Source organism: Leucopleurus acutus (genome assembly GCF_964270905.1).
Source record: "Leucopleurus acutus genome assembly, chromosome: 4".
Lineage (NCBI taxonomy): Eukaryota > Metazoa > Chordata > Mammalia > Artiodactyla > Delphinidae > Leucopleurus > Leucopleurus acutus.
In genome coordinates, this window is record NC_139146.1 from 137,745,169 (window position 1) to 137,769,664 (window position 24,496).

At 38.5% G+C, this 24,496-nt stretch overlaps 1 protein-coding gene across 3 annotated transcripts in view; it reads right to left on the reverse strand.

The window, feature by feature from the left end:
- Positions 1–24,496, reverse strand: part of NFKB1 (nuclear factor kappa B subunit 1) — a 121,987-nt gene that overhangs the window by 80,829 nt on the left and 16,662 nt on the right. Inside the window, exons 2-5 of one of the 3 annotated variants that reach the window (XM_082837658.1) lie at positions 17,947–17,992; positions 13,408–13,483; positions 9,186–9,223; positions 4,863–4,961 (exon numbers count right to left, since the gene is read on the reverse strand). In XM_082837658.1, the coding sequence (XP_082693784.1) occupies positions 4,863–4,961; positions 9,186–9,223; positions 13,408–13,483; positions 17,947–17,985 (252 nt within the window). In that variant the 5' untranslated portion in view covers positions 17,986–17,992. Of the gene's footprint in view, positions 1–4,862; positions 4,962–9,185; positions 9,227–13,407; positions 13,484–14,082; positions 14,161–17,946; positions 17,993–24,496 lie in introns of those variants that run through there. The other 2 variants (XM_082837657.1, XM_082837656.1) reach the window with 2 other exon arrangements.

Sequence of the window (24,496 nt, forward strand, 5' to 3'; positions counted from 1 at the left end):
TAAAAATATTAAATATATCACAGATTGAAAATTCAGAGCAGTGGTTTACCTATGAAGAAGAAGAAAAAAGTGAACAATGGGTGGGGCTTTAGTTGTATCTTTTATTTTAGAAAGAGATCAGAAGCAAATATGGTAAAATGCTGATACAGTTGGCCCTCTGTATCCTCAGGTTCCACATCAGTGGTTCAACCAACCACAGATGGAAAATATATTTTTTCAATTCCAGAAAGTTCCAGAAAGTAAAACTTAAATTTGCTGCGCACCGGCAACTATTTATATGGCACTTACATTGTACTAGGTGTTAAAAGTAATCTGGAGATGAGTTAAAGTATACAGAAGGGTTGTGCAAAGGTTATATGCAAAGACTGCCCCATTTTATACAAGGGACTTGAGCATCCATGAATTCTGGTATCTGCAGGGATCTCAGAAACAATCCCCCAGGATACTGAGGGATGACTATACCTGTTAAATCAGGTGGTGGTATATGGTGTTCTTTACATCAATTTTTAAATGTCCCGTACACATGAAATATTTTATAATTAAAACAATTTTTTAAAAAGAATGTGAAGACTTCCACGGCAAGACCCGTGAAAGCTAATGGATTCTTTGACATGAAAGAAACATGCAGAACACCAGATGGTTCAACAGTCCTAATTCTAGAAATAATCTCAATATTGTAAGAGTGTGTCTAAGCCTAGCATACATCCAGCTTATCAGAAATAGGGTATTAAGCATAGGACAAAACTCCAGTAGCAAAAGGAGAACTGGGGTAGGCTCTTAGAGTTGGTTTTAAAATGATTTAAACTTGAGGTATCACATTTGGACAATCATCACGAGAGAAACCCAAGCAGGGTTCTATGTTTAGAAGCTCTATAAAGCCCAGCTAGAGGTCTGCAGCCCCCAAACCACAGCCAGCCCCTACAGCTTTGGGGCTGGCTCTCAACACTTTGCTGCTGCCTGTGTGTGACCAAGCGCATGCTGAACCACTAGCCTTCCAGGGGCCGCTCCGGGGCGCGTGGTGCGCTCTCCCAGAGGCAGGATGAGAAGAGAATGAGTGAGGCCGGAGGAGGGAGAGGAGGGTAAGAGGCTGTAGGTGAGGAAAAGACAGAGCCTGGAACATTTTACTCTTAAGTCTGAACAAATGTCCTTTAATAAATATGGAGCATACGTAAATTTCAGAAATATCATTTCCTTCCAGTAAATGTAAATGCTCTCCCTCTGAAGTTCCTGTGGAAATGGAATTCGGTGAGAGCGTGGGGCACTGGCTATTACACCTCCCTCTACTGTAAGGGGGAACGAGGACCACTCCATAGATGCCTCTGTTGCTCACACCCAGTGGCTATGCAGGTTCACAGCCTTGACTGAATCCATCTCCACTTTCACTTTCTCTTCTGTAACAGTTTATAACGGAGAACCAACAGAACTCCTATGTTAACTTTTAGGTATGCAGTTATCATAGAATATGGAATGTTTAGGATATGTTTTTTCTTCTCTTTTCTGTCTTTCTCCTTAATATCCAGGCACACTAACTCAGAGATTCTATAAGAAATTATAGAGTCGCCATGATCATCAACTCGAAAATAAGTATCTAATAATCAGGAAAAGTAGACACGTTTGCAAAATAATATACTCAGGCAATTCTATATAACCTATGCACTATAGCTTTATATAGCAGAAAAGTATGCAAAGGAGAAAGGTTAAGGTTGATTAGACACTGCACCTAGATCAGTGGTTCTCGAGCAGGCACTTTTGCCCCGCCAGGACACATGGGAATGTCTGGAGACACATTTTGGTTGTCACAACTGTAAGGATGCTACTGCATCTAGTGGGTATAAGTTAGGGATGCTGCTAAGTATCCTACAATGAACAGGAAAACCCTCCAAAGTATAAAGTTTTCTCACCCAAATCCCTGGCTAGTTGTATCTATCTCACCGCTTGTCTTGCAGCCTCACAAGTAGTGCGTGCTTACTGAACTACTGCCAGATACATGTACAGTTGTGAAGATCCTCCTGGTAAAGATACACACTGAGAGCAATTCCTTCCTCTGCCTAAATTTTACAGGCAAGAGAGATTTAAAAATCCATTTGTAAACCAAAAGGTCACCCTCAACTATCCTCTGTGAAAAACACTATATATTAAAAGTGATATTGGGGGCTTCCCTGGTGGCGCAGTGGTTGAGAGTCCGCCTGCCGATGCAGGGGACACGGGTTCGTGCCTTGGTCCGGGAAGATCCCACATGCCGCGGAGCAGCTGGGCCCGTGAGCCATGGCCGCTGAGCCTGCGCGTCCGGTGCCTGTGCTCCACAACGGGAGAGGCCACAACAGTGAGAGGCCCGCGTACCGCAAAAAAAAAAAAAAAAAGTGATATTGGAAGAGCTCTGGGAAAATTGCCTCATGATTGACTCTTTCCCTCCTCCCCATCCTTCTGATTAAGAGCTTCAAAGATAAATAAAATTACTTCCTTTAACCATTACAAAGAGCAGAGTCATTTAAACTCTGAGTGAATGATGACAGGCTAAGAGAACAATGACAGTTTGTAATAGACTCTCTAAACTATTCTTCATTTTCTTACAACTGGATTAAATGCTTAATAAATATATGTTGAATTAGTGAATAAAAATATAATTCGGTGAAACAGTGAAGCTGTAGCTGAAGTTCAATAACAACTAATCTTACACATTTACATTTTGACTTCCTTTATTATTAGTTGTTTATGTATCTAGATTTCCCACTAAGTATTAAACGCCTTGATACAGAAACTATGAGTTGAGAAGAACATCTCATGTCCATTAGGTTGTTTTATTTCTATTTTGTAAATGTGAGGCAACAACCACTACATGAGAAGGATGTATGAAGACTGAGCATAAATGGATATATAGTTTTTTTATTCGGTAACAAATTTATAACAAAGCTAATGTCATGTAGTTTTTAGTATCAAGAACTGTCACTTAGCCACAGAAGACTGGAGCAATAGGAGTAAGCAGTTCTTGAAAATACTATAATTTATATTTTTTTGTACAGAGACAGTCTAGAAAAAAACTCCCAGTTTTTCTCTTAATGCTAATTCTTCAGTAATTATAATCAGTGTCAATGCAGATAACATGTATCTTTCAACTATCCTTATTACAAGTACACATGTATAGACACATACAATATTTATATACAGGACACACAGACACAGGTGTTAAAAAGATAAGTGCTGGATCTGACTCCCTAGTATCTGAGTACCCTTTACCCCTGAGCTCCTCTCCCATGTTGTCCAGAGTTGTAATCCTCTGCGCCTTATCTCACCATTGTCCTCCTGTGTCCTGTCCCCTGGGTCCCGGCCCCCAGCACCCCAAATGCACACGTTCCATATAAGAGTTCAATAAGCAAGAGCCTGCTGTAGGATGATGAGCCATGGGTCCTTTGAGGACAGCAAGGCTCCTCTCTAAGAACCTCAGTTTCCTCACAGGCTTTACACTTTCTACCTAACAGGGTTGTTTGAGGATAGAGGACATGATGTACGTAAAGCACTTCGCAAATCTTTGGTGCTTAATAAATACTAATTCCCTTGTTTTATTGCTGAGCCTCTTTCCTCATTCAGATTCTAAAGGACTTGAGACCATAAGACTGTGGCTAAACACATCATATTTACCCTGCCTAATGACCCTTAACAGGAAAAACATCTTTCATTCCACAGGAGAGCTCGGACAGGAGACTTAAAATGCTAATACAATTGGTAGGACCAATACTACATAATATTCTCAAGAGGTAAAGAATCACAGGATTTTGTTTTAGATCCGGGATAAGAAAATAGAAAGGGCTGGACCTAGAAGTGGGATATGAGGAGAGGGAGGGTATAAAATGCAAGGCTGAAAACCAAAGACAAATTTCCTTGACATCACGATTTTACTGGAGGTCTGTCTTGCTGCCCTTCACCTACTCACAACACCAAACCAATAAGAAGACTGAGGCCAAAAGAATGTTATATCCTAAGAGGCACTCACACCTTAGTGGAAACTGAGTTGATAACCTTTGCCAAAGCCTTGAATCACTGAACAAATGAAAATGTTTATAAATTATGAAATTGCAATTATGGACTGGTTTATGTGCAAAACTGATAGCAATCAGTCTATGAAACAAGACATCACATTATGAAAATAAAAAACTCAAATTACCTCAGCGGAAGATATTCCCAATTAAATAAAAAGAGAGAAAAAGAACCTGAAGGTATAGAAAAGGCTCGGCCAAGCCCACCACAGCATGTCATGAAGTACTACATTCCAAGCACCACCACATGTGGACGCGCAGTTGCTCAAGCAGAGGCCCTATGGTATTCCCAGGCTCTCTGTGGACCACTTAGATACATTTTCTCGTTCAATCTCTAGAGACTTTATGAAGTAGAGACCATTAACATGTCTGCATTTTGCACATTCAGGTACTGAGGTTTAGTAGTGTTGGATAACCCAGGCAAAGGCACAGAGTCTGGATCTGAATTCAGGCACTGAAGTTTTGTTTTTCAACTCAGGTTTGTTTTTCACTAAAACTCCAAAGAGCTGAAATCAAGCACTCTCTCAAAGACTTATTACAGTTTTAGGAAGTATACAACTAAAAAACCCTTTAAGATTATCAAGAAATAATAAAAGTTCTGTTAGTTAATGTTGAGACAATTTGTTGAGACTAAATGGAAATATTAACAGAGTTTTAAAATCTGTCACCTCTATTGCTAAGAGACATTTCTATTTAAATATTATAATAATCACGTGAACACTTCAGCTTAGGCACAGAGGCAAATGGTAGTTATATTTAAATGGTTCCTTTCTTTTGCTCCTAGGACATCAAATCTTCCAGAATTCACATGGAAAGATAACACGAACTTACTTTGACCTGAGGATAGGACTTCTTGTTCTTTTCACTAGATGCACCAGGGAGTCCGCCATGGGAGGGGCCTTCACACACATAACGGAAACGAAATCCTCTCTGCAAAGGTAAACACAAGGTGAACAAGTTTGAGAAATACTTACGAAAAATTATAGGGACAAAGTTATACAAATTTCAAATGCTTGGTGTATTAAAGGAAAAACATAAACTGTGAAAGATGTAGATGAGAACCACTTTTCCCATAACCTTATTACAAACATTGATGGTAATTGATACTTGTGCACTGAGCTGTGGCTTAAAAGCCAGGTCCCTGGCCCTGCGGAACCTCTCCTGCTGTGCTATGTGGACAGTAACCTGCTGCAGAGTTTAAGCCTTAGACTCGACGTGCTACAGCTTGTTTGCATCAGCTTCCTCATCTCGAATTGCTGCTGCCAAGCTCTGAAATGGGCCATATGACTCAAAGTTAAGCTTCTCTGACTCTTGAAGGAATTCCTTTATCGACTCCGATGACAGCTGGTCCAGGAGGGCATACAGGAATGTCTTGTTAAATATATCGCATCAGCGTTGTAGAACACACCCTACGCTAGACCTCACATCTGGTCAGCAACTCTCAACAGCTCAGAAGAGAAGAGTTTTAAGATTATCGCTATTATCAGCTCCAGCTGGACATGTTAACTGACATGAATAAATCCAAAACTAGATAGTCCCTTTATATATTAACTCAAGAACTTTATAGACATAGTAAATCGATTAAGAATTAGCTAGAAGCCTTTACTATGTGGGCTGATAAACACCTAAGTTCTATGTTTTTTTATCTATACAAATAAGGTTAGACTAGACCATACTCAAGATCTATTCCAGTTCTAACATTTTATGACTTGCAAAGCTAACAATTATAACTGTGCATATTTGTATACGAAGAATAAAACAAGAGCACTTATGAGAATGGCTCTCATCATCATATTAAGGGAGCTTTCAACATTTTCCCTGAAAGACTCAACTTTATAACGATGTCAAACAATTTGTGGTAGTGTTAGTAGTTTTAATTATACAGTCACTTGACCAGATGGTTTTCCTATTTTCAAATTCACCCTTCAGTGAAAAGAATATGTTAATGCACTTTAAGGAACATCCTCACCTTTCATTTATGTTATTGTGGGGTTGACTTCATATAAACACTACTGGATCCCTAGGCATCAGAAGCTTCGAACACCCACTACTTGGTGGTGAGGGCTTTCTCCCTTGCACACTGGACAGTGGAGCCCAGCAAACACGAAGGTTTTGACAGCTTTGAGCTCACAGACCAATGTAAAATTTCTGCCCTCCTTAGATTGCACTGCATTTCACTATGCCTCACAGGGTCTTGAAAAGCAGTCTGAGAGGTCCTGGTACCCTGAACTAATGAAAGCACCTGAAATTGTTTCTAAATTCTGTGAGAATTTTCTAATTTCCAAAGAGGATCAGTCTAAAGCATATTTAATGGGACAAATAAGGCCTGAAGTAAATTCCTTAGTCGGGGAAACTGCTTCAAGTCACACATGGGTCTGGTGTGTATGATCAACTCATCAAAGTGGCACCTAAAACAACTCTTGCAAATGGCTCTTCGGGAGATCCCAAACCTAAACACCTGGGAAGCTTTTTGAGGTTAGTCATTTGGAGACAATTATCCTCTGTTTTGCTTCTCACAAAATTCAAACTAAAAAAAAAGTTACAAATTCAGACCTATACCTTTTATAGACAAAGGCTGTTGACTTTTTTTTTTTTTTCCCGGTACGCGGGCCTCTTACTGTTGTGGCCTCTCCCGTTGCGGAGCACAGGCTCCAGACGCGCAGGCTCAGCGGCCATGGCTCACGGGCCGTTCCGTGGCATGTGGGATCCTCCCAGACCGGGGCACGAACCCGTGTCCCCTGCATCGGCAGGCGGACTCTCAACCACTGCGCCACCAGGGAAGCCCAAGTTGACTTATTTTTAATAATTAAGTGAAATTTCTGAAAGCATGAAAAAGTAACAGCGTGTGTAACAGCCTCCAGAATTGACTAGCCATAAAATAGGGATTTACCTGACTGTTAATCAATTTAAATACAAGTTCAGTTTTTAAATAATATTAGATAATTAGCACTTAATAATATGCAACAGAACTGGATACGCTAAAAATTAGTAGTCTATGCTGTGACTCATCTCTGTCAGAGCTGGGGAAAACTGTGGCAGAGACCCCAAAGACAAAAGAACATTTTTCTAGATTTTATTTTTTAAACTTAATAAATTAATTCATTATCTTTAATCACAAAATTCCTTCAGGACAATTGGAAAAATAAGTACTTATACATATACTTTTATATCTTACTGGAAGTGGTTTCAAATAGAATATGAGTAAAGAGACATGTCTTAATAGCTTGCTTATCATTTAAAAAACAATAGACATTATTCATGGTTGGATAAGAGTATTAAACTTCCATGCAAAGGAATTTCTAACTTGACGATAGAAATTTATTACTTTTTTTTTTTTTTTTAAGGAAGCTAGGATGTCTTCAAATGCATAGTCTGGATGCATTTTAGATTCTAAATTTTTGAGATTAAAGGTTTGCCAATCCACAGCCATTCATCTCAGTAACTCCATTTGCTTAAAATGAGTCATCAACCTCAAAGGCAAGGCTACAACCATCCGGTCAGAAAGTCTGACTTAAATACAATCTTCTTACTTTCACTGGAGTCAGACATCAAAATATTATCAGTTTGGTAAGCAAACACACTGATTTACTCAGATAAGCTTTTACACATCCACAAATAGCGAATTAAATTTTGAATTTTGGACTTATGTAACCCACCCTTCAAATAAATCATAAGTATCAATTTTTCCTTGTGACTACTGGACCCATAGTAAGAAACTGCATTTAAAAATTCTTATTGTAGTGCTATGCTTATGAAAATGGATATTTGAAAAACACATTTTACCTAGTATGCAAATAAAGTTTAGTTGATTTCTCAGTTTCACAGACTCAGAAAATTTTCCAGGAGGCCAGACTACTGCCTAGAATGTTAAGGGATAACCTTCCACTGGGAGGGTCTTTGAGAGAGTCAGTGGCCTCCTGTGGGAACTCACCACTATGGAATTGGACACGGAGGTAAAACAAAGTCATGTCAGCAGCCTATGGGGTCAGGGTGTGCCACCTGCAAGCGACTAAAACAACGGCCTCAAGTCTCACGTGGCATTCCTGTCCCCACACCAAAAATGTTAACCCAAGTTCAACCTCGTAAGGGTAGTCTATTCGGTCATAGTTAAGATATTTACATCCTTTACATCTTGACCAAAATCCAAATACATATATAAGGCCACGATTAGAGTAACCACAACCATGCTTTATTTAAGTTCTCGACCCAGTTAGCATTTGTTAAGTGTTACACTTACTTGCCTGAGCTACTAAAAACATTTAGGAAAGGTATTGGATGATATAACTCAAGAGAGCAGGTACACTCATCCTCAGTCTCACAAAGATGTGCTAATAAGCACATCCATTTGGAGATTTACCGACTTTGTCCTCATTTTGCAGAAGACTATACCATTATTTCCATCCCTCAATGACTGAAATCTCCTATAGGCAAATATTAGAGATCCTCTTCCCTCCTCTTTGATAGCACTGGTCCCATACAATTTCTAATAACTATTCACCCATGGGGGCATGGTGAGGAGGCCACTTCAAGCCAGGTATCCTCTATAGAATCTAGTAGTAAGAAGAAGAGCCTGATAAAATAAAATGCTCCTCTCCTGACTACAAAGAGACTGAGTCCAAAGCTAACACCAGAGAGAACTCAACCGTCCATTCTAATACTTTCTCTACACCCTACTGGTACCTTTAGTATCTTAGGTTACATGTTTCAAAGACAGAACAGAGAAGGCTGGAGCTCCAAAGGAAGGAGGAAGGCTAAGAAGTACTGCATGTGCAGGGACATGTTGATGGACGTAACTCAGCATACATGAACTGCATGCATGTGTATTCCCTTATAAATGAAAATGAGTGGAGATAACCTATGCCTCTCCTAGGAGTGGCTGGTAAGCAAAGTTAGTAGAGATCGTGGGATATCAAGGATCTCTAATTAAGTTTTACAGAACTACATACTGAGGCTCAGGAGAGTGTGAAGAATGACTAAGAGAAATGTAAAGTGGATGAATAAAGTTGTCATATAATTTGTCAGGTTGTTGATCTTCTAGATAAGGTACTTCCTTTGTAAAATTCATTTATTATTTTATTTGGTGCTTGAGATATTAATATTAGACTTATGGATCTAACAATTAAAGAGAAAGTCCCACCCCTTTCATCTTCTTACCTGTTTAGGTTGCTCTAATATTTGAAGGTATGGGCCATCTGCTAAAAACAAAACAACAAACAGAAACCAAAAGAAACTGTGAGGCTTCTCAAATTTGGTAAAAAGAAAAATATATACATATAAAAGAAGTAAAAAAACTGAAATTATGTTTTTAAATATAGGCTTCAAATAAATGTTTTAGCTAAAATTCCACAAGGATATATCTTCCTTGTTTGAATATTAAATTTATCCTTATTTTAACAACAGTTTTACACCGTCAGAGAGAACCACACTATATAAACGTCTTGTTGAATGGTGATGGCGTATTGCACAACCCGACAAAAGGCATGATGTCTGGCAAGGATTAAGGCGTCAACAGCCTTCACAATCATGTCCACTAACAAAGCATTTTTTAAATGACACAAATACCAGTTAAAAGCAGCAACCACTTCCTGGGCACTATGAAATTTTCTTTTGCCGTCATATCATTAGACACTGATTTCCATTCTTCAAAGAGAATGTGCTTAATGTGAAATTACAAGAGACTGAGCTAGTGCCTACACGTGAAACACACAGATAACGATCTCAGGCTATCCGCTTTTCCTTACACTAAGTTTTTGGTTCCTTTCCAATACTCAGAGTCCATAAGTACTGCCCTCATTCCTTAACTGGCTAGCTTGTTCCTCCTCCCTCCCAAATTTAATTTGGTCTCTCAGACATGGTAGATTCTTATTAACTCACAGCTTTTGATGTTTGTATACAACTTTTGAATACTGTGCTCTCATATAAACTCTGTTCTAAAACAAGCATTTTATAAAATTCTGAAAATAATTTAGATAGGTGCATACCAATTAATTGTTATAAAAACAAAGAATACTAGAAGCTTAATCCATAGCCTGCTATACCTGAGTTTGGAAACTCAAAGGAAAATCAGAAGCTCTGACAGTATAAATTCAAATTTGTTCAATATGAGAAAGTCCCTAAGCTTCCCAGCTGGTTTTTATGTCAACAGTAAAATAATCCATAGCTCTGCAATACATAAAGGCTCATGGTGTTTCTCACTTGTTTGAATGTAAATTAAAATGGTACTAAAAAAATTCTAGAATGCTTTGGTGTCCATTTCAACCTTCACTGTCTCTAGGACAGAAGTTCAAGACTTATTTTAGATAAGTATATTTATTAAGAAAGCTAAACTTTCAGGTTGAAATTAAAAATAAACTTTAACTTGAGAGAGGATTTATTTTTACCTTTTCAGTATTATGATCAGTCAGGATAAGGCTAGAAAACTGTAGGAAACTAAGGTATAATTATTTCCTGTTATTATTCAAGAAATTTACAAGGAAGTCAGTTGAAAAATGACTGAATTTGAACTGAAACATACACAAGAAAAAAGGGTAGGGACTGACCAATGTAGTATAATTTAGGTAACTTATCTTCTCTTGTCTGTATGAAATTAATTCCTGGATGTATTTAACTACTTTTAGAAAAGAAACTGTTAGAATTTTAAAATTCCAAAAAATGGCTAGAATTTAATTTCTGATAAGGAGATAAAACTGATTAGAAAAGGAAATATTTTCACACTGCTAATATAAAGCCTGTACAACAATATAATAAATCTATTCATTAACATTCCCTCTAGAAAGCTAAATGAACTTATGAAGAAGAGAAGTCTTTAAGAAAGCAACATTTGACAGCAAGGTCCTACTGTATATGAATAGCACAGGGAACTACATTCAATATCCTGTGATAAACCATAATGGAAAAGAATATAAAAAAATGTATACATATGCGTAACTGAATCACTTTGCTGTACAGCAGAAATTAACACAACACTGTAAATCAACAATACTTCACTTAAAAAAAAGAAGGCAACATTTGGATGCCACGGAAGATATAGAGGAGTTGGAACACATTTACACCAAACTTCAAGTCTCTCATTTCTTATTAACTCTTCTAAAAATACTTGAAGTTTTGCTATTATTTTTGCTGTATGATTTAATTTCCTTTAAATATGTGAAATTTTAAGGTTTGGGAATTTTATTAGTGAAATGGGGCCATTTTTTCTCTTTCAGGGAACACACTCAAACATTAAATCAACTAGAAAATTAGATTTGATGTGCATATATTTGTTTTAATGCCAATTTTCCTTGGCCGCATTTCTATGCCATGAACTGACATCCTACAGCATAATGTTATAGACCTAGCAGTCGTGCCATATCCGATAGTTTTCCACAAGTAGCAAAACTACTAATGGTTTTAGATTTCAAGAACTATAAAACAGTCTACATGAAAATTACAAATTAGTACTGGTTTATATTACCTCTCTATCCCTCTAAAATGTGAATAAAACATCCATACATCTTGGTTTATAAAAACTGAACTATGCCACTGCAATGCAGAGGGAAAGTATGTGACAATAAAAATGATGAGGTAATAACTGGAAAATATGATTTTGAGGTATAATTATAAAAGTTTTTCTAATGTTATGGGCTAAATAATTCCTACAACATGAAGCTCTGACTACAGAATATTTACTGAGATAGTTCTTTTGATCATCTTATTTCTATCGCCATAAACTTGATGAAATAAAAACACTAAGAAAGCATCTGCATCAGGATATTGTTTGGCATCTACAAGGCATTAAATGGAATATGCTTCCTGAGGTCAGAACCTTTCATGTTTTCAATAAAGTATCAGTACCAAGAAAAAGACTTTGATCCTCAGAATAAGAAGTTCACAGGAAACACAGAAGCTACCAAGACATTTACTTGTTCACAGGAAGCTGACCTAGAGCTTATACTGGACAGCACTTGAGGAGATCTCAGGTACAGTAGCCTACAAAATATGTTTTGTGGGGTAAAGAGAGAAAGGGCTCAGCAGCACACTTCGTGAAGCTAATGAAGGTGAAGGTACAGCAGATTTACTTTTTTCCCTTCCCATGAACTTCTAGAAATAATAGATATAAAAATGCAGAAAAACATCTGATCTAAAAAATGAAAAGTGCCAGAGTAACACCACTAATTTTAAATGACGATGATACAAATTGGATAAAGTCTCCCACTGAGGACAAGCAAATCCATGGTAAATAGAATAGCTGATGCCCACTTCAGTGATCGCACAACTCTCTGTTACATACAACTTCCAAAATTGACTCACATAGCTTGTGAACATCTGGCGAGTCCCCCGGTGAAGTGAGGAGCACATAAAAAGAGCTATCACAACAAGCTTACGTAAGAATCAATAAATAAAAACAGAGACTGAGTTGACTTTTTTTAATCGGCCATATGAGATTAAACAATTTGTTGATGGGGATAATTAATAGAGTCATGTTAGGAGGAAGGATGATCCTCATGAGTTTATCCAACTGGTCAGAACATAAAGCAAAAAGCTTTTTAAAAAGATGATTTTTCTACTGAGATGACTTTTATTATTTTTGTACAATTTATGTTCCCAGTGTCTGGTATACTGGCTGGCACACAATAGGTACTCAAAAGTGTTTTTGGAATAGATCTGAGGAGTTGAGACTGCCTCATGTTTGCCTGGGACAAAGGAAACAGGAGTTATAAAGACACCAGAGATAACAAGATTGGGTGAAAGGAAAAATCCTACATGGAGTAAAGAAATTCCTTTTGAGCTGTGCTAGCAGATATCAGCAACAACTGTCAGTTATACAATGGGTAACTGGGGTCAAACATGTTTGTGCAAACACAGTCCAAAAAAGTATACTGAAAGATTTTTTTTTTTTATAAATTTATTTTTTTTTATATTATTTTTATTTTTGGCTGCATTGGGTCTTCGTTGCTACATGCGGGCCTTCTCTAGTTGCAGCGAGTGAGGGCTGCTCTTTGTTGCGGTGCAAGGGCTTCTCATTTCGGTGGCTTCTCTTGTTGTGGAGCACGGGCTCTAGGCGCGTGGGCTTCAGTAGCTGTGGCTCACTGGCTCAGTAGTTGTGGCTCACGGGCTCCAGAACACAGGCTCAGTAGTTGGGGCGCACAGGCCTAGTTGCTCCGCGGCATGTGGGATCTTCCCGGACCAGGGCTCAAACCCGTGTCCCCTGCACTGGCAGGCAGATTCTTAACCACTGCGCCACCAGGGAAGTCCCAAAAGATTGGTTTTTAAAACATAAATCACCATTTCCTTTCCAGGTACCTCACTGACTTTCTAAAAGAATGTACAGAAAATCCTGAATTTAAAGAAAGCAAAAGCAAAATGACAGGGCAACAGAGATGAGGAATTTTCTTACCTGTTGGCAGTGGCATCTCTGGTGGAAATAATTCTGGATTAAATATTGTATGATTCAAAGGATCCAAATGAAACATCTATAAAAAGGAAAATTTAGATATTTCAGTCATTATTTTTCCAACATTGTATTAAAAATTCGAACTTGAAACACCTAAAACTTAACTACAGGAACAAAAACTAAAGCCAAAACCAAAAACCCGAAAACACTTCAAATCAGAATCTAAAAAATACACTCAGGAGACCTAGCTAAGTTCTCATATGTACGGAACTTTACAGGGGGCTATGTGACAAAGGGATTTCAGGAGAATGACCTAGCTGTAAAGTCCACAGAGGTAAGGACATGGTGTAGCTTGCTTACTGGTATATCTGCAGGACTCAGTGTACATTTATCAGAGTGGATGCTTAAATATTTGTTGAATTTATGATTTAAAGCTTATACTCTCTTAGAAATATAAGCATGAGAAGATAATCCTAGAAATCTGTATTTCTTTTATGATGATAAATAAACTCCTCCTCTAGCCATCCGACTTCAAGGCCTGAAAGAATTAGGTAGCAGCCCTAGAACAACTTACAGAAAAACTGAAAATACAACTTAGTCCAAAGAGCAAATAACTGAGCACTGAGCTCCCTCACTTTTTTTTTTCCACCTTTATTTACCTAGCACAACACAAAATACCTGGAATTTAGTGGGTGTGGCAGGCTGAATAATGGCTCCTCCACGGACATCCACATCCCAATCCCCAGAACCTGTGAATGCTATCTCATATAGCAAAAGGGATTTCGTACATGTTATTAGGGTAAGAATATACAGATGGGGAGATTATCCTGAATTATCCAGGTAGGCCCTATAGGAGGGATGCAGGAGATCAAAGTGAACTGTAGGAGATGCAACAATGGAAGCAGGAAGGTGGAATGATGGAAGGGGTCGCAAGCCAAGAAATGCAAACAGCCTCTAGAAGTTCAAAAAGGTAAGGAAAGCTTTCGGAAGGAATGCAGCCCTGCCAACACCTTGATTATAGACTTCTGACCTCCAGACTGTAAGAGAATAATTTTTTTTTTTTTTTTTGCGGTACGCGGGCCTCTCACTGCTGTGGCCTCTCCCGTTGCGGAGCACAGGCTCCGGACGCGCAAGCCCAGCGGCTATGGCTCACGGGCCCAGCCGCTCCGCGGCATGTGGGATCTTCCCGGACCGGGGCACGAACCCACGTCCCCTGCATTGGCAGGAGGACTCTCAACCACTGCGCCACCAGGGAAGCCCTAAATTTGTATTTTTTAAGCTACTGAACTTGTGGTAATTTGTTACAGTAGCACCAGAAAACTAATACAGTGGGCAAACAATATATTTTGATTGAATTATAATCTAACAATAAGTTACTAATAATTACTTATCCCAAGAGAAACACTTTCTTCCCACTTAGTTCACTCAGGATTTAAAATTCATATTTCTGAGTTTGGCATTTATTTCAACCTAAGTAAGTCATCTGTGGACAGCACAGAAACCAAACATGTTTCATTGTTTTATGATACGCTAGTTAGTAAATATGCTGGAGCTGACATTTTTTTAAAAAACACAAATATTTTACTTCTTTTCTTTACTAGCATATTATTGGACATTCTTGGGTACCTAAGAATCTGTATGCCTAGTTAAATCAAGACTAAGAAATGCAGTGTTTAAATAAAGAAGGCTTCAGATCCAGTTGTGAGGTATGCAAATTTTCAATTGAGGAACAATAAATGTACTCCACTTCAGTGCTTCAGAGTGAAGTTCATCTACACAATTCACCATTTGCTAAAAAGGAAATAAAGGAATGAAAAAACATGTTATTATAAAAATGGGCCCCACCTTACAGAGAGAATTCATCAGTCCCAGAGCAGAAAAGATGACCTAGCAGAAAAAAATATTTCCTATGGTCCTGCAGGTGGCTAAAACGAGTGGTTAGAGGGCCAAAACTCTGATCTTAGGAGAGACACATGCCCCACTTCAGACAAGAAGAGGGAAGCTGTGTTGTGTGCTGCAGCTTGCACTGTGCATTAGGTCAGCGGTGGGGAGTGAATTCCAGAATACATTAAAACACTGAGGACATGCACATTTCAGGAAATATATACCATTAATCTTGAGACAAGGAAACAAACAAATAAACTTCAAGGACCTCTCCCTTCAAAAATGGAAATATCAGAACATGCCCAACTTCTGTTGCTGATGATCACAAAAACGCCCACTTAAGAAAAGCTTTCGAAATGAATGTTTTCAGCAGGTTTTACTCTTGTGTGGCATAAAGGACCATCTCTTGCTGTTAGGATTTCCTGCATATAGACAGGAAAGCATGGTTTAAAACTAAGCTGACCAACCCTAATGCTGGTTAGAGTTTGCCTTTAATTGTTAGAGATAGCATATTAAAAGCGAAAGGTAAAACACAGGTTTTTTATAATATGAGTAGCCAAATGTTTTACATGCTTCAATCAAAGCAAATGGTCTTAGATTTATCCTATATCATCATTTGTAAAATAAAATTCAAAAGAAGTATCTTAATGTGAAAAGCAATGCATACTCATTCTTTCTAAACCAATCAGAACATTATCAAGAGTAACGAATGCTATATAAGTCTATTTTATTTAAAGAAGTAATACTAAATCCCTTTGAAAGTATTGGGTTGGGGCTTCCCTGGTGGCGCAGTGGTTGAGAGTCCGCCTGCCGATGCAGGGGACACGGGTTCGTGTCCCGGTCCGGGAGGATCCCACATGCCGCGGAGTGGCTGGGCCCCTGGGCCATGGTCGCTGAGCCTGCGCGTCCGGAGCCTGTGCTCCGCAACGGGAGAGGCCACAACAGTGAGAGGCCCGCGTACCGCAAAAAAAAAAAAAAAAAAAAGTATTGGGTTGGCCAAAAAGTTGGTTTGGGTTTTCCATAAGATGTTACCAAAAACCCGAACGAACTTTTTGGCCAACCCAATATTTCGCTTTTGGTTTCTGATTCTTTGCATGCATAAATTTGGGAAATACATGTTTTAGGTGGCTAAAGTTTAAGTGTGAAATGATTACAAAATGCGGACCAGGGTGTCCTGGCACCTAGTGTTCCCTCTCTTTGTCTAACCTAGCAAATTACATCTTTCAAATCTCAGCTTACATAGACTTCTTTTGGAAAGTCTGCCTAACCCTCCTCTTCTTCCCAGGCAGCACGGAGTGATCCTCCTGGACATTTCTGTCCCATACCGTGCAGACTACAACTACAGCATTTATCACCATGTGGAAACTATTCATGTCTCTGTCCCTCCTATTAGAATGGCAGCTGCCTGAAATGTGTCACATTTTTGTACCCCTCCTTAGCCAATGTTTTGGTACATAGTAATGCCTCAATGAACAGCTCATGAATGAATAAATATCAGTATTTTAAATACACTTAATATTTAATTACCCTAGAGTCTGAAAATTGCTTGCAAATGGTTCATTAAATATATATACATTATATAAATAAATCTTTCTTTCTATATATATAAATATACATATATATGTATAGGGCAAAATATTACCAACCAACGAAGATTTGTTGGACTATCCAATATTTCTACAGGCTTGAAATTGAAAATTTTCAAGTACAAAGTTAGGAGGAAAAAAAAAGGACACTGGTATCCCTTTATAATTGCAAATATAATTATAATGAACAGTTTTACATTCCCAAAGCACATTCATTGCCCATTAAGTCTTTTAAAGATCCCTGTGAGTGAAGAGGGGAGGGGGGTGCTAAGTAATTCCTCAAGTTTTAAGAGCAGCCAGCACTTGGTTAAGATCTTTGAATTCTAAGTCCTTTTTACTACACCAATCTGCCTCATTAGGTGAGTTTTCAATAAATACTTTGTCTTCTCCCCCAAAATGGTATGTTCAAGTCCTAACTCCTAATACCTCTGAATGTGACTTTACTTAAAAATAGGGTCTTTGCAGATGTAATCAAGTTAAGATGAGGTCATACTAAAGAATGGACCCTCAATCCAATGCCTGGTACTTTTACAAGAGAATAGAGGAGGTTTGGATACAGAAACACAGAGGAGACAAAGGGAAGAAGGCCAATGTGCTGGAGTGACGAAGCTACAAGCCAAGGAATGCCAAGGACTGCCAGTAACCACCAGAAGCCAGGGGAGAACCACAGAAGAGGTTCTCCTTCAGATCTTCCAGAAGTAACTAACCCTGCCATCATCTTGATTTTGGACTTCTAGGCTCCAGAACTGAGAGAGAATATATCTCTGTTGTTTTAAGCTACCCAGTTTGTTGTAATTTGTTACAGCAGCCCTAAGAAACTAATACAAGTAGTTATCATTTGATCTGAAGCATATATAACTTTTATGCAACAATATGTGACAGCAGGGTTTAAGTTACTCATTTTACATGACATGTCCTCTCAGACCTTACACAGAGGGAAAGGAAAAACAATTTAAAAGAAATTTTTTACCACTTTTAGAGTTTCCCTGATAGTTACTATTGTTGCCTCTGTATATTTTAAAATATGAATACATTTACAAAAAATTATTAGTGAGATTATTAAAATACTTACTTGTTCATGCCCTCCCAAATATGGGTTGTCTTCTGCCATTCTGGAGCTGTACATCAAAAGAATACAAAACTGAACTGTAAAACTGGAAGGAACCTTAAAAATTCCACAATGCAGGAGTAAACTGCTTTATTCCAGTAAGACCAAGTATAACCCTTTTTTAAAGACCTTAGGAGGGGGATATGGTGTAGTTCCTCTTTGGAATCTAAATCTAACAGTAGAAATATTGCGTAATCAAGGAATTACCACTCACATCTAACCCACAACACTGATGTCAACCTCACAGTACTGTCCTGGAGTTTGGTACAACTAGTCTTCATCCTCTGTATAAAAATCATGCCATTAGATTTCTTAGAGGCCATTTCTTTTTGTCACCATCTAGACTTCAAAGATTCACTTAGCTCTTTGTATAGGTTATTTTCCAACCCTTCATGAATTCTGTGATAGTCCTAGAACTATCTCCCCACTTTCTACGTGCCACTTGAGTTGAGAAGCTCAGAGGGGGTCATTTTGCTGTGAGAGGGCCTGATCAGTGCTTTGCATAGCACAGGGTAGGACGGCTACAGTGTGCCGTGCTCTGTCCCCTAGAGCACTCCGCTGCTGCAGGCCACTTCCTCTGTCAGAGTGGTCCAGAAACACTGTAACATTAAACATGCAAGCAAAAGGCACAAAAATAAGAGCCCTTATTATCAAGGCTACAGTCTCAGATTTACTCAACCCCAGCCAGATACTAAAACATCACAGGCCCTAGCAATCTTCTGTTACCCAGAGGCCTTGACAAAAATTAAGAGCCACATGACCAGATAAAAACAGTATCTAAAATCACATATCATTTTGGATTTACTTAAGAAATATCCTTATCATTATTTTAAATATGTATAGGACAACTCTAGTTAAATTTACTTAGATCAAAGTTTAGACATATTGCCTGAAAACCTAGAAGATAAAAAAAAAAACAGAGCTGAAAGATTTGAAGCCAATTTTTCTCTTTCTTTTTTTCTCATGAAGTCTATAAAGCATTCAATGGCACTTGAGTCTGGGCCTGTCCCAAAGTGTTAGCTGTCCACCAAAATCTGTTCTCTCCTTTTCCACAGTAATAGAGTTGTAACTGGAAACACACTCAGCCAGAGTATACCCCACCCACACTCCTGTGGGATTAGGGATGGTCATTAGAAGAAACGCTTGCCAGTGGAATGTCAGAACTATTTATTGTGTGCCATTTCCAGGTCTGGACTTAAGGCCCTTGACATCCTTCCTCCGTGTTTTTGTTTCTTCTCTGTCCCACTGGATTAAAACCTAGGCATGAAGACCTGGCACTTACATGATGATGAATGGCAGCTAAGACTGATGGTGATGTGAGAAAGAAATCAAAGACTGTGTTCTTTAACCGGGTGTACTGTTGGGTCTCTTTGTTAGAACAGTTTAGCCCTCACTCTAATGAATATATCATTTAACATTCCAAAGTCCTCCAAAGAGGATTCCGGTTTCCAATGAAATCCTCTCCTGCTAGTGCCCTCTGTGACTGGGGAGGAGGGAAAGAGCATCGGAGGGCTCCTAGTGGAATGCAGAGTAGTGCTGAATTTCAACAAAAGGGAAAAGAGCGGCTCTGAGTTCTACAGAACAAGAATGCCATGCAGATTTGCAAGAAAATATTCGTCTAAAACAAGAAACTATTGATTGAAGATTTACAAACAGCTGTAGTTAAGACAAACAGCTAAAAAAAAAAAGGAAAACAGACCTTTTAGTGAAGAAGAATTAAATCATTAGAAATTCAAGAGTTCTTCCACTGCTGAGTGTGTGACTTTGGATATATAACTAACCCACTGTGGCCTCTGTTTCCTCATCTGCAAATGAAAGACTTTGATAAGGGATGGACCTTTGAAAGGAATAGAATTTTGTTGTGCTCGGAATATGTTAGTTAGCTAATAAATACTTATTCACAGAACAAATCACCTAAATCATAACTCTTTCTGTAAACTTGGAGTTTTATATGGACTTAAGTATATATCCATATTAAAGAATCATTAGCATAATTTTCACTTATATGAAGGATACCAGTAAATAGTGTTACACTGAAATACAGTGTTAACACTAGTTACAACATTCCATGTGAAAAATTCTTATTCTTAGAACACAGAAGCCCAAAAAGCTTCCAAGAAAAATATTAAGACCATTTTTTTTTTGCCTTTAATGTGGGTTGATCATTTGAATCCTCTCAATCTTAGCCCACAGTCTTTAAAGGCAAAGGGAGACTGCTGACTTGTTAAACTGACAGAACCTGTTCAGAACCTCTATTACACTGATTTTATGTATATATTTAAACCTGTGGATGGTTTCCTGAACTTTGATTGAATGTAAGGTGGCCCTGACCCTAATTTTAAAGACTCAACTAAATCTACTTTATTAGAACTGATGCAGGGTTATTATCATGATCACCACTGTACAGCACACCTCAATGAAGATCTCTAAATCGTAAGCACAGGACAAAACACCAAATTAAATACAGTCCTCCCTCCAATATCCTCCCCGTGATTTATGCACGACTGAGTGCCCAAAGATCATGGTTTTAAAAGCCTAACAGCAGCCCAAGAGACACTGGGTGACGGTTAAAATCTGAACTTTTACAGCTTCTGTGAGACAGAGTTCACTGTGAAGAGCTGAGGTAACAGCAGGCTGAGAGTGATGTCAATGTTAATTCATGATTTAAAAATAAAATGTCAAACGAAACCAAGAATTATTTGGAAAGGATGAATCACCATAATATTTGCATTAATTGTAAGAGCAGGTTTTATTTCAAAATTTTGAAATACCAACTAAGCCTTTGGAACTGAAGGATTAGGAAAGCCCAGGGAAAGCGTCTACTGCCCCCTTGCTCCCCCAGCCCTTCCCCTCACTTTCCCTTTGCACACAGTTCTGTGCTTTTGAGGAAGGACCTTGAAACAGAACGGGAGACACTGGGTTGACTGGTGAAAAGATGGGCCTAAGCTCTGCCATCTCTCTCCCCCAACAGTGAGGCTTCCAGAAAAATGTTCACACCATGAAAATTCATACAGCTAGCTAGCAATAACTAAAATATCTCCCTGAGCGAATTGTTTGTATTTCTCACATGAAAGACATAATGTTGTAACTGGCTAAGTTCTGAATATATGATGAGTTCTGCATGAAACGCCTAATGGATTATTTTCCACACGTCTGTGACAATTCCACCACTGACATCAAAGGCCAGCATAAGTGGTTCTTAGTGAGGGCAGCAAAACCAAGGCCACAGGGTTGGACGATTAAGGGTAGAATTGGTGGCGCTCCCCTCCTTGTAACTGGGGAAATTTTCTAGGATCAGATATATTCACACTTTTTGATCAGGGCCCACTGTAAGAAAATATATTCTATTAGATTTCATTAAAAAAAACAACTACCATTAAAATCCATTAAAATGATTTCATGAGCCACTAATGGGTCACGACCTGCAGTTTGAAAAACAGAATTTTAGGTACCATCTAGAGAATAGAGTTGGGAATCAGAGAGATCAAGTGTCTCCATTTTCAAGTTTATTTTCAGCCACAATGGACATCACTTAGGTGTAATTTTAGTACCTCATCTTGGATGAAATTACAAGAAAAAGAGTGACTTATTACCATCTCTCTGTTGGATAATAAATAAAGAGAAAGAATATACTGGAGTTTCTTTCCACAGAGGAATTTTTTGGAGGAAACATGCTGTAAGGTTTATGCACTACATATGTGAAACATTGTATGTGTACTACATATAATATAAAACATTCAAATAAAAGAGTGTCTATTGACTCTGCAATTCCACTTCCAGGAATTTGTACTAAAGAATTACATGAGCAAGTGTGCAAAAAAATAAGTACAAGAATATTCACTGCAGCAAAAAACTGGAAAGAGTCTAAAAGTCCTTTGATAGGAGATTATTTAATTATAATTATGCTACATTCATAGTTATATGTTATATAACTGCTAAAAATAATAATTCACATCCATATATAGTAACACAGGGACTTTTACTCCCTAAGTTATAAATTTCTGTTTTAATTTTCTAACTTAATTATGTAATTGGAAATATATTTTTTAATAGAAAAAAAAGAGAAAATCAAACACTGTCCTGAATTTAAAGTTTAACTCTGACATCTTTAACGGTTAATGATATACAGTGAAGAAAACATAAAGTATGAATGAATCAAAAACTTCTAAGCACTACTGGAATCCTCTTCGTAATAAATAGAAAAAAAAATTAACGTTAAAGTGGCTATTTATTTACATCTTTCTGATGATATACTGACTTAGTGATGAAAGAAAAGTAAAGTTAATGGTGATTTAGTTACTTTTCTCAGAAGAGCTGATTTTTTAAAGTTTTTGAAAAAGAATGAATATTTGTGTCCTACCATGTTTAGATTTGTATAAACTCATTTTCTATGTTTTTCCACTCCTTCATCCATTTTCAGCTCCCTATTTTTTTTTTTTTTTTTTTTTTGGTACGCGGGCCTCTCAGTGCTGTGGCCTCTCCCGTTGCGGAGCACAGGGTCCGGACGCTCAGGCTCAGCGGCCATGGCTCACGGGCCCAGCCGCTCCGCGGCATGTGGGATCCTCCCGGACCGGGGCACGAACCCGTGTCCCCTGCATCGGCAGGCGGACTCCCAACCACTGCGCCACCAGGGAAGCCCTCAGCTCCCTATTTTTTGAGTTGGGTACAATATGACCAATTAACACATAGAATAGCTACCTAATAAGTACAAATGCATTGTGCTTGGAGCTGGTATAAGATAAGGTCCCTGTTTACAATGGAATACCAATCTAACAACATTCAACTATTACGGCATGCAAAGCTTACTAGCACAGTTAGGGATACATAGCAAATGTTAGCCATTTTATTAGGTAGCACCGTAAACATTATGTTTATAATAAATTACGGGAATAATAGGCAGTAAGAGTATAGGCACTCTGAGAAGAATCAAGTATTTTTCTTCCCCGTCCTACACATTTACTGATAACACTGCCACATTCCCTCCCTATCCTAACCCTTATCACTGCTGAATAAAATGTTTGCATTTTGCCTCCAGGGACATTTGGCAATGTCTGGAGACATTTTCATCTGTCACAACCCGCAGGTGGTCCTACTGGCATCTAGTGCGTAGAGAACAGAAATGCTGCTAAACATCCTATAATGCACAGGATGGCCCCTCACAGTAAAGAAATATCCGACCCCAAATGTCATTAGTGCCAAGGATGAGAAAGCCAGTTGCATGCCACAGTGTCATGATAGTATGCTAGTTCACATGGAGAAAGAACTAAACTTTACTGACTACCTCCCATGAGTAAGGAATTAGAGATAGTGCTTCATATATTTCAGTTAATTCTCACAATATTCCTGAGAACACTGAGGTTTAGAGAGAAGAAGCCATTCGCTCAGGTTGATAAGAGTAATGCTGGCTGCTCTGACTCCATGGACTATGATTCGAATATCACTTGTCTAAGAGGCAGAATTGATTTTCCTTTGGACTCACAACTTTATTTTAATACAGCATCTTTGCTCTAGGTCTCCTGAGTGTTCAGGCTGGAGGTAGTCTACCCATAGCACACCCTGAAAAGCAGAACAGCACCGTGACAGTACACAAAACTTAAGGGAGTCCTTCCTGAGACAACCAAATGTGAAGTTAAAAATACGAAACAATGTTAATGCAAGTGGTAGTTGCTTTTTGTTTTGTTTTGTTTTAGATGTCTCCATTGATCAAGTTCAAAGGATAGAAAGAGAATAAAGAGATTCTCTCTGAAAGCTGCCCACAGAAAACACTACACTCACTAATGGTATGATAAAAGTACGTAGTACATATTTAAAATTAAGGTATATTGAAATGCTCCTTGAATGCTTTCATTAATTTAGTCATTCATTAAAAAAAATATTGAAACTACTATGTGTCAGTTACCAAAGTACACAAGAGTGAAGCAGTACCTGTACTCACAGAGCTAACAGTTGTGGCAGACTGAAAGCAATGGCCAAAAATTCTTTGCAACTCCACCTGACAAGAGGAAAAATCTATTTCTCCATCCCTTGAATCTCGGCAGGGCTGTAACTTACTCTGACCAACACAGTGAGGTAGAAGGGTGAGTTTTAAATGCAGACTTCAAGAGGCCTTGCAATGACCAACCATTCTGTTCTCTTGGAACACAGCTGCCATGTGAATAAGCCTGGGCCAGCCCACTGGAGGATGAGAGGCCACATGGTGCAGTGAGGGGAAGTCCTAGCAGAGGGTCCCCTGGACCACACAGCACCAGCTAAGCAGCCGAAAGACTTCAGAGATCCCCAGAGCCAGGCGAGACCAGATGACCTAGACAGCCTCCCCAACTGGGAGAAATAACAAATGTTTGTTTCTTAGTTAGCTTTGTGGTGATTTTTTTATGTAGCCAAAAGCTAACTAATGCAACAGTTTAGTAAGTAGGAAGACAGGCAAAAACAATGCAACACGGTAAGTGTCATGGGAAATGGCAGGTATGTGGGGAATGTGTTAGACATCTTGGTGATTCAATAATTACACTTTCTT